This window comes from Gopherus flavomarginatus, chromosome 11 (genome assembly GCF_025201925.1).
Source record: "Gopherus flavomarginatus isolate rGopFla2 chromosome 11, rGopFla2.mat.asm, whole genome shotgun sequence".
Taxonomy (NCBI): domain Eukaryota; kingdom Metazoa; phylum Chordata; order Testudines; family Testudinidae; genus Gopherus; species Gopherus flavomarginatus.
In genome coordinates, this window is record NC_066627.1 from 32,630,324 (window position 1) to 32,641,454 (window position 11,131).

The 11,131-nt window shown below is 49.0% G+C and overlaps 1 protein-coding gene across 1 annotated transcript; it reads left to right on the plus strand.

The window, feature by feature from the left end:
• Positions 1-540: 540 nt before the first annotated feature.
• On the plus strand, positions 541-5,584 carry WFDC5 (WAP four-disulfide core domain 5). Its single transcript, XM_050917662.1, has 4 exons — positions 541-622; positions 3,198-3,338; positions 4,379-4,564; positions 5,376-5,584. Exons 1-4 carry the CDS (start codon positions 541-543, stop codon positions 5,582-5,584), a joined length of 618 nt encoding a protein of 205 aa, XP_050773619.1.
• Positions 5,585-11,131: the final 5,547 nt, after the last annotated feature.

Below are 11,131 nucleotides of genomic sequence, written 5' to 3' on the forward strand. Positions count from 1 at the left end.
CAAGGCTGGCTCTGCCACTGATGGCCTTGCCTCTTGTGCTGGGGGAGTTCCCTGTGGGGAGCTTTGCACAAAGGGGCCACTGGGCAATGAGGAATTGGGCCCAACAGTGCCAGGCTCTCTGCCAGCCAGTAAGTGCTCAGCTTTAGTAATTCAGCAAGGAAATACCAGGCTGATGGTTCTGCGTGACACCAAACAGGGGCCCCGCGCCTAGGGAAAACTGCTGCTTGAAACGCTTCAGGATCATGCTACTGTCAGGCTGGTGCAGAAAGGACCAAAGGGCATAGGCCCTTCTTCCAGGCTGCTGTGGAGCAATGTAAAGACTCCCCTTGCAGCATGGCAGGGCTTTGGGTTTTTTTATTTTTTTCTTCCCCAAGAATGGTCAGGACAGACACGTGAACCTGATTGTGGAATGAACAAAGAAACAGCAGGATGCTGGCAGGCCCCCAAGCACTTCCCCCTCCCCTCATCCCCACCCCTGGGAGAGTTTAAATCCCAGCTGGCTCAGCTTGGGGCATTCAGACCCAGCTCTCTGACAGCAACATGAAGTCAGTGGGCATCCTCCTCCTCGTGGGGCTCCTCACCTTCTGGACTGAGCTGCCGGCTGCCACTGTGCAGAAGCAAGGTTAGTATAGACAGTGGCTGTCTCCAGGCCTGGCCCAGGGCACAGGGCAGCAGGCTCCAATCCTACTGAAAAGCAGAGCAGGGGCTCCACAGAGGTCCTTGTACTGTGACCCTTCCAGGGCCGCAGCTGAAGATGTCCTATTTGGAAACTTACTGGGCAATACTTTGCCTTATTTGCAGCCTTTGTGCCCAAAACATGAGGCCTGATCTGCCAATCAAGCTTAAGGACAGATTTTAATTCTTTGATAGCTGTATCCAATGTTCTGGTTTCATAATTGCTCTTTAGACCAAGCAAAGGAGCAGCCCCTTTGTCTTTGCTGTGACCCCTGAACCTTGCTCAATCCATGGGGGCAGAAATGAAAACTCCTTCTTCTGTGGCATTTAGACTAAACTGACAGTGGTGGATTATGTGTAACACCCCTGAGTAGCAAGGGTCTGGAATTCAGTGTGTCCATGGGCTGCTGACTCATCCCTGCCTGGGCTCATTTTTCTCCCAATCTCGATTTTCCAATGAGAAAGGGTAGAAATTATTTTCTTAACTAAAGAAGTTGTCCCAGAAATCTTTCCCTATCTGCCTGTCTCCTCTGTGTCTCTATCAAACAATGCTAAGGTACCATGGCGAGAGGCACTACAGAAAAGCTTGGGATAGATCTATACCCTGAAAGTCATACTCACCATCGTATCGGAACACACAGTAACTAGGGGTGGCAGAATTCAATTTTCTTTTTGTGTAATACTGACAGATAATATTTGTTTATTTTTAAGGTTTTAATTTTTTTAATCTATTTACATTTTCACAGTTGTGGAAAATTATGGTGGGGGGGGCGCGTCAGCCAATAATTACTTAGTGATAGAGGACATTCAAAAAATTAAAGCTTCGTAACCATTGAAACACAAATTGTCAACACTCACATGTAAAAATATCCAAGGTAAATATCCTTCAATCAAACTCTAATCTGCTCTCAAGCTCTCATTTTTCTGACTTTGCCCATCTATAAATTGCAACTATTGATGGAAATATTTTTTGTTGGTTTGTGTGTGTACAGTAAAATTAGAGTTTACTGACATTTACCAATAAAATATGAATCCTCCAACCCTGGTGAGAGGCAGTCTATAAAAGCTTAAGACATACACATTGTGATCGTTATATTGTGCTCCTCACCTTCTTATCTGAGCACATAATCAATAGACGTGGCAGAATTAAATTTTCTTTTTGTATAATTTTGATGTATAATATTGATGTTTATTTTTAAGTATTATTTTCAATTTGTATCTATTTCTATTTTCACAGCTGTAGAAATGTAAGGGTGGCTCAGCCAATAATTATTTCACGAGAGTAGACACAGAGACTGAAAAAATTTAAGCTTTATAACCATTAAACCACAAATTGTCAACATCACAGGTCAAAATATCCAAAGTAGTTATCCTTAAATCAAACTGTAACCAGCGCTCAAGCTCTCATTTTTCTGACTTTGCCCATCTGTAAATTTTGATTATTCTTGATGAAAATATTTGTATCGGTTTGTGTGTGTGCCGTCAAATCGACTTTTACTGACAAAACATGAATCCCCCAACTCTGATAATAAACACACCTAAATCCAAACAGACATTCTCCATATAGACCGAGATGAGTCCTTGGTTTTGTCCTGAGGCCACAGGGACTGTGGCCATGCATGGGCTCTTGTGGGAGGGGACTCCGCTGCCATGAGCTGGCTCCTCATGTTTATTAGTCTCAGCTTTATTGATAAAAATCATCCCTGAGGATTGATTGCAGCTTGTGTGTTAGCTTTTGGTCATGGAAGGATAGATGGTATCTGAGAGAGCCCCGTCCATCAAGAGCCTTGACAATCAAGACCAGGATCTCAGACTAGGTCCAGTGCCTCGTGGACAGCTAGTGCAGCAATTGCAGCTGCGGACAGAGGAGCGCTCACATTCCCGTCTCTGTTCTGCTCCATCACAAAGGGCCTGATTCACAATGGCCTTCCCTGTCGCTACTGCAGATTGAAAGCAGCAGCAATCAGAGCTAGGTGGCAAAGCCCCATGTCCTGACTAGTATCTTTTGTTCAAGTCTTGAATTCTGATCCTCATAGGACAGTGGAGGACATTGCCTCTAGCCTGCTAGGTCAGTAGTTCTCAACCAGAAGTCCGGGCCCCCCTAGCGGAGCTTGAGCAGGTTTCAGGGGGGACTCCAAGCAGGACCAGCATTAGATTCACTGGGGCCCAGAGCAGAAAGTCAAAGCCCCACCGCATGGGACTGAAGCCCAGGTCCTAGAGCCCCACCACCCAGGGCTGAAGCTGAAGCCTGAGCAATGTAGCTTCATGGGGGCCACTGTGGTGTGGGGCCCTAGGCAGTTGCCCTGCTTGCTACTCCCTAATTCCAGCCCTGGCTTTTATATGAAGAAATCCAGTTACTGCGACACAGGTGGGCCGTGGAGTTTATATAGCATGGATGGGGGAGGCTCAGAAAGAAAAAGGTTGAGAACCTCTATGCTAGGTGAGACTGCAGGGTGGATTTCAATCAACAGTCCCCGCAGCCAATAGTAGGGTGTTCATACTCTGGCTGTTTTCTGATACAGTGAAAGCTGGGACCTGCCCACAAGATTACACAATGTGTGATCGGTCTGAAACTGATGACTGCACCACGGATTATGACTGCCCAGAGCAGAACAAATGCTGTTATTGCCATTGTGCCATGCGCTGTGTGGAAGCAGCAGAAGGTACGTGAGAACGCCCATGTTGACATTTAGGGTCTCGTGCAGGGGAAGTCTCTCCCCCATCCTGATGAGCCAGGCTTGTCTGCAGGATATGGAGTGATCTTGGGCAGGCACCTTTGGGGATTTCAATGGACAGAAAAATCCCTGTGGAGCTCTGAGTAGGAATTCCACAGCTGGTCACCCCATCCAGAGGCCTTGGTGAGAACCAGACACACAGGGAGGGGAGCTCTGTGAGTTGGGTGAGGTTATGAGTCATGGGTGGTGTAGAGCTAAATAACGCCCCCTGGTACCTGGATGCTGTGGTTAAATGTGGGTGCAGGGGACTGAATCCAGTCCTCCTTGAACGCATTGTTCTCCAGTCCCCTTATCTCCAGGTGGCAGGTCTCCACCCACAGGACCGCTCAGCACTCAGATGCCCTATTCTGGGCTTCATCTGAGCTCAGCTTAGCTCATCAGATGAAGAGGATGGGGTGGGTCTCTGCCACCTTAGTCCCTCCTGGATTTTAAAGGCAGAGGAGTTGACCCAGCATATGCAAGAGTGGCCCATAAGGAACCACCTGTCAGCAGCACAGGATAGCCAAGAATAGCATTCAATTCACCTGTCCCTTCTCCAGCCAACCTAGGCCAGCAGCTGCGAAGAGGGCTGCATAAAGCCATTCCACTGGCCCTGTACCAGAGGAGAAATTGCCCAATGGGAAGAGCACTGGGTTCGTGGCCCCCATACACCCACAGACCTGGCACAGACGGCCTTCAGTGAGGCCAGAACAAAGGCCAGGCAGTTTTATCAGAGACTTACCAAGTAACAAGGAGCATTACTGAGCACAGTATTCTACTATGGCAAATATGGTGGCCTCTCCCGTGCACTCAGCCGGCAGGGGGTTGGACAAGATGACCTCCTGAAGTCCCTTCCAACCCTGATATTCTATGATTCTATGACAGAGAGTGTGTGATGGGGAGATACATAAGGCCAGCTAGGGGGCACCACACATTGATGTTCAGTGAACCATGTACGCTTTTATATATCATTAATTTCTGCTGTTCAGAGACTCCTGGGACTTGTCCAGCCATCACTGTAGTTTGCCCCATGGTTGATCCTCCTAACCGCTGTGAAAAGGACAGCAAGTGTCCAGAAAACAAGAAGTGCTGTGACACCGGCTGTGGGAAAGATTGTGTTTGGCGTCAGAAGGGTCCCATCTATAACACATCAGTCATGTGTATACAGCTCTCTGGTGAGATCACACACTGCTCCAGCTGGGCCAGGGAACTGCCTGCACTTAGGAAGGGAATTACAGCTCTGGGCTGCAGATACAGCACTGCACTGACCAGAGCTCATGCTCAGGGTCAGAACGCGCTGCTGTAGCTGTGAGGGACTTGGATCCAAGGGACTTGGATCCTTGGCTTCCCAGCTTCCCCAGCACTCGTCATGCTGGGACACGGGGGACAAGCTGAGGCTAAATCTGAACCTGATTAGATTTCAAATCCAATGGCCTCTCAGTCTTCTTAGACGCACCCTTTTTATCCTAACGTCATATAGGGGCCAGCTGGGAGGAGGCAGCAGAGCTAGTAGTACCAGACACAAGGAAGAGGAGACAAGCATGAGAGAGGGGATGGGAGGGCCCTGCCAAGAGGGGAATGGGGGAGATCCTCTTCCACTGTGAATTTTGTAATAGTGGGATCCTGAGGACGCATGCAGCAGACTTGGCTTGTGGGCAGGGCTCATTCGTTATAAGCTCAGCTCTCCAGCATGTACATAATCAGGTAGAGCCAGCCAGACCTCCTGGGCCCAGCACCTAGGCTGTCACCTGCAATGTGTGTTACAGAGGCTGACAGGGTATAGCTGCACCTAATGTGATGCACTGAAAATGTGCTCATCCCTGTACAAGACAGTTCTGTACAGCACAGAGCCTAGGAGAGCCGTGTACCCCGAGCCAGGCCTGTAGCTGGGCCCTCCTGCTTTTCTGCAAAGCCTGGCAAGGGCAGCTCAGTTTGTGCAGTGCAAGATTTTCTCATGGTGCCTCTGATCACTTTTTATTTTTCCAGCATCACTCCCTGCTCCATGGATAGGCCGAGGGCGTCCCGAGGACAGCGCTGACCCAGATCCCTGTGTCCTGGACTCTCCAGATACCTGCAGGCTGTATACTGGGGCTCAAACGGAGCCTCTGGCACAGTTACAAATAAACTTGTTTATGCCTGAGCTTTGCCATTGGGGATTCCTGAGACTCACTGTCTCTCCTTCAGTTCTCTATTGAGCAATCTATTAATAGTGAGTTAAGGAATGTGAGGAGCCAGGGGTGGGAGGCCAGGAGGTACATCAGGAAGTGAACATGGTTGATTATATAAGCTTCGGAGGGAGATATTGTAGAAACGGGGCCAAATAATCTTGTTACAGCAAAAGAAAAATTTCCTGACAGATCTCACAAGGGGTGTCAGTTAGGAGCTTTGCCTGAGATCTGAACATTCCTGCTCAAAACATCTTTTAGTTCCAAAGATACACAAGGCCTCATTCAAAATCTAGGATCCACTGAACGCAAAGTCTATTAAACAGAGAGCAGTATCACTTGTCCCATATCTCCAATAATGAATGCAAAATGAGACAGACAGACAGACACACACACACACACACACACGCACACACACAGAGCAAACTCCATCAGCTGGCAGCTAGAAAGCAGCTCCAGGAGGAATCCTGTGATCTCTCTTTCTCCCACGGAACTTCACAGAAGAAGCAGATTTTCTTCCAGGAGTACACAGAAGAGTTAAACAACTGGGCTGCTTGGCTGTGCTATGAAAGGAAAGTGCCCTCTGGAAGGGAGCTATATGTGCTGACTTTCCCCCCCATTATCAGAACTTTCCCCGTTCAAACAGATTAAACACTGAACTGTGCATAGTCTGCAAAAGTCCAACTCCTGTTGTGCCTACGGGCTTTGCACATCTCCGTGGGGAGAACTGCAGAGCTTAGCAAAGCTAAGGGGAGCTGGAGCCCTGCACAATCCAGTCACATATTAGTTTTTTCTCCAGATTTCCTTTGCTCAGCAGAATCCTCCTTGAACCGGCCCACAGTAACAAAGGGTTGAGAATTCTCCTCAGATTGACCCCTCAGCCGCTCTCAGATAGACACGTTGCACAGACACATTCGCTACCTGCAAAAGTCAGCCACTGCTGGGTCCAAAACAGACCCAAACTGGCCTCCCCTGGGATTTAATGAAATGTGTGCCACGGCCCCCCGGCTCATGTGACATAAATAACCCTGAAGTCACACACGCAGTCAGGAGCAGAACCAACATCGGCTACCAGCCATAGGTGTTTTCACCCAGGAGACCACAACTGCTCCCCTGAAAGGTCTGGATTAGATGGGAACAACCATGATTTTATCTCACAGGCCTTCCATCTGTGCCCGTCCCTTTGTGAGCGAAATAAAAGGTGCCTTGTTTAAAAACACAGAGAGAGAGCAAGTGCGTGACTGTGTTCATGTTACTCTGAGCCAGTTAGAAAACTCTGAGCCAGTTAGAAAACGCTGAGGAGTCCTTGTGGCCCCCTTAGAGACTAACATATTTATTTGGACTGTGACAAAGTTCCTCCTCTACCTTGGTGGGTCCTGCGCTTATTGGCAGATTTGCTCACCTCGGTGATCTTCCCCTGTGTCTGATCAAGAGTTGGGAGATTTGGGGGGAACCCGGGCCCGCCCTCTGCTCCGGGTTCCAGCCCAGGGACCTGTGGATTGCAGCTGTCTATAGTACCTCCTGTAACAGCTGCATGACAGCTACAACTCCCTGGGCTACTTCCCTATGGCCTCCTCCAAACACCTTCTTTATCCTCACCACAGGATCTTCCTCCTGGTGTCTGATAACACTTGTACTCCTTAGTCCTCCAGCAGCACACCCTCTCACTCTCAACTCCTTGCATCTCTTGCTCCCAGCTCCTCACACTCAATTCCTCTCCTCTAGCTCCTCCTCACCTGACTGGAGTGAGCAACTTTTTAAACCCAGGTGCCCTGATTAGCCTGCCTTGATTGGCTGCAGGTGTTCTAATTAGCCTGTCTGCCTTAATTGGTTCTAGCAGGTTCCTGATTACTCTAGTGCAGCCCCTGCTCTGGTCACTCAGGGAACAGAAAACTACTCATCCAGTGACCAGTATATTTGCCCTCTACCAGACTCCTGTACCCCACTGGCCTGGGTCTGTCACAGGACATAAGCTTTCATGGACTATAACTCACTTCATCAGATGCATGGAGTAGAAAATACAGTAGGCAGGTATAAATACGAATGGCCTGTCTCAGAGAGAGCAGCTTTGAGGGAGGGAACAGATGGCTTCTTGAGCCATGTGGGGATTATTCACAGATGGTGCTAGCCACAAACGGAATATGGGCTTTGCCTGCTGGGTGGGAGGCTCTGCCAGACCAGCTCCCCTCTCTGCTGAGGTGTAGAGGTGAGAGATGATCTGCAATGCTTCACATACCTCAGTCAGGCCTCCCTGGGAATTTTCCTCCCTGGAGCTCCACAGGGGAAGGATCGGAGGCACCTACAAACTGGATCACACTGGCTGGCACAGGCAGGAAATTGTAGTATCCGCTGTCAACATCTGCAGCAAAGCAGAGTACAGGCTATTTGGCCTTAGGGGGGAAGGTCTGATTTGCCAGTAGGGAAGGCAATGGATAATGCAGAGAAGGCAAGAGGCTCAGTTTCAGGTGGTGGATCTCAGCTCTTTGGTTCAGCTGGTAAATCCAATCCTGCTTCACCTTAAGACAAACACACACAGAGCAGGAGTGAGAAAAGAGAAGCAAAAGGGGAGGAAAATGCAGCTTCTGTCTTATGGCTGCAGGTCAGTTGCTGGAAGATCATGGGCACAACACATGGCATGTTAACGGCTCTCATGCATGGACCTCACTCAGAAAATGTGTGGCTAAAACTTACTGTTTTCCGCTTGCCAGTCTGTGCTGGGGAAGTTTCCACTATGGCCAGGCTGCTTGGTATGGCTGGTAGCTGGCTAAACTGAAAGCAGCAGAGTGTTGCAAGGCTAGATTTGTCCTAGTGACTCAGCCAGGTGTGTATTAGGCAGAAGGCTAAAAGGGAGAGACAGAGAGGAGTCAGGGGAAAAAAGGTGGAGTTGCAGCTGTCACGCAAGGGAGGGAGGAATAGACAACACCTTTGGTTCACACCTAAGGAGCTGCTCAGGATACAGCCAGGGAGATGGTCAGGTCATTTCGCTCCTCCTCCTCGGCTGGTCTGTGGGAGGCACCTTTCAGACTCAGGAGAAAGGAGGCAGTTCAGGCCCTGGGTTTCTGCCTGATGGTGACATGGTTGATGCTACCTGGAGCCGCCCCCACTCCCTCTCCTAGGCTAAATAAATTGCCACGAACTCCTCCAGAAGAAAAGTCCAGAAATCATAGCCACTTTGTCCTAGGCAAAGTGCCCAGTTAAAACTATTTTCCCATAGTCCAGATGTGGCCATGTCCTCTCCTCTTGAGAAGCGCCTGCTCTGCTGTTCTAACAGTTAGGGAACCTCACCAGATGCCTTCAAAGGCCCTGCTCAGCCATTCTATCATCCACACACACTCCACTCACACCAGTTCTTTAACTCCACTCTGAAGTTTCTTTCCTGACATGTTTATAGGTCACAGAGAGGCCTCCTCTCCTTTCACCATGTGGCAAATTGCCAGTACTGTTATGCTGGGTCTCACGCTTTCCCTTCTTTGGGGAAGGTTCATGGCGCCATTGCTTGCCTCTGAATCAGTATTTTAATTACCCCACTATTGTCCTTGAGGAGGGGAGTGGAGAGGGAGGGACCTGGGCCCACCCTCTTTTCCAGGTCCCAACCCAGGGGCCTTGAGGTTAGTGGTGAACCACTTGAACTAGCAGTTCCTTCCCCTGGGCTACTTCCCTCTCCTGCCCTTCAGCTTGTGAAGGGATTTCTTGCCCTCCTTCTACATAAGCCAGGTGCCCCTTACCTAGGGTTTCTTTTGGATTTCTCAGCCCACCGCAGCACTCCTCCTAACTTTCCTTTTGGTCTCTCTTCAAAACTGTTCTCTTCTCCAACTCCCACACTGTCTGACTGAAGCAGGGGGTTTTTTATCACATGACTGGCTGCTGGAGCTCTAATTGGTTTCAGGTGATCTAGTTAATCTATAGCAAACCTTCCTCCTCTTGCAGGGAATAAGGCTCACTGCTAATACTCTCCTGCTGCCCTCTGGCCATGCTGTATCACAACCTGCTTTGGACAATTGGAGACTTCAGCCAAGGGGAGAGCTCAGCCCAACAGCTCCCAGCTATTCATAAAAACAGCAGCACAAATTAAAGACTGTGAGAAATAAAATGTCACACTGACACTGGCAGCGCTACAAATGTCATGGCTGGGAGCCCCTGGGTCTGCGCCTTCCGACTGGGTGTGTAGAAGGATGAATGTATCACCTTGCTGCTCCTTTGACCTTGGGGCTGACACAGCCTCTGACAGAACTAAGAACAGCCAAAGAGCTGCTCTACATTGTGTCAATCGGAAATCACTCTGTCAACCAAGGATCAGCTGGAGTGCAGTGTTCTGCTCCCACCCTCTTCCAGCCAGCCCTGAAACTGCCCCTCTCTGCCCCCTACACAGAGGCTGGCAGAGTGGGTGGCAAGGGCTGGCTACACCATCTGAATTCCCCTCTGGATTTTTCTCCATTGGGGGAAGCCTCAGCTGCCCCTTTAGAGCAGCTTGCTGGCTGCTTTGCTCTGCCTCAATAGCTCTAAGTAGCTGGAAGAAGGGCCAAGGTTTTGGCTCCCAGTCCTTGAGCTATAGGACTTGCTTAAGCTGAGGACTAACACGCCCCACAGGAAATCCATTCCTTTTCACATACCAGTGTCATCTCTGTTCGTCAGCAAATTCCCAACTTGATTAGGGTTGTCAAGGGACATACAGCAGGGAGGCACTGAGTAACGCGTCATCAACAAACCATGTAAGTGCTCAGACTCAGAGATGGAATCACTTCTGTTACTATTACACTGCATACCCATCAGCTCGGCTGGTTGAGCCAGTTGTCCAGCTGCTACCCGGACGACTTTGCTACGGTAATTAAAATACAAACAAGGCAAAGCAGGGTCTAAAGAAGGCTGCATTTTACACTCTATACCTGCAGGAATTTTGTAGAGCAATTAAAAGCGTGGTCCTGATTCTTCATGGCATTACTCCAGTTTTACACTGCTGTGGTTTTGCTCACTTCATTGGAATCACACTGGGATAACATAGCAGAGAATCAGGCCCAGTAGGTTGTATTGGACCTTGAGAGATCAGTGAAGTAATTCACCGTTAAAACATTTGTTCTACCACGGTCCACCTGCATAGGAGTCTGATCTAGCACCTGGTCCCTCACATTGCACCAACAGGTAGATGTATATTAAAATAACATAGATTTTCTTGAAGCACTTTATCAGAGGGAAGCCACATCGGGTCCATTTGCCAATGTATCAGAGTCTGTTTCTTAAAGCTCTCACAGCTTTTCCTTCTAATTTCTCCCTATCTGTCATCTTGATGATAAGCAGGTTGTTCCCTCTCAGGAGAGCATGGCTGGGTTCTTTAGGGAGAGGGAGAGAAGATGTTATGTTGTTCCTGTCTCTCAGTTTTTATGTGTGTGTTAGTTAATTGGCAACAAGCAGGAGTTTGCAAAGATGAAAATGTCCATGGCTTTCTCTGACATTGTTTCCTGTTTAGCAGTTGAGTTGGCCTCTTTTGCACAGGAACACAGGGATGTGAGGATTGCCATGCCATAGGACATCAGTGGTCCATCCGCCCAGCGTTCTCTCTCTGAGGAGGTGTAAGAAATGTCC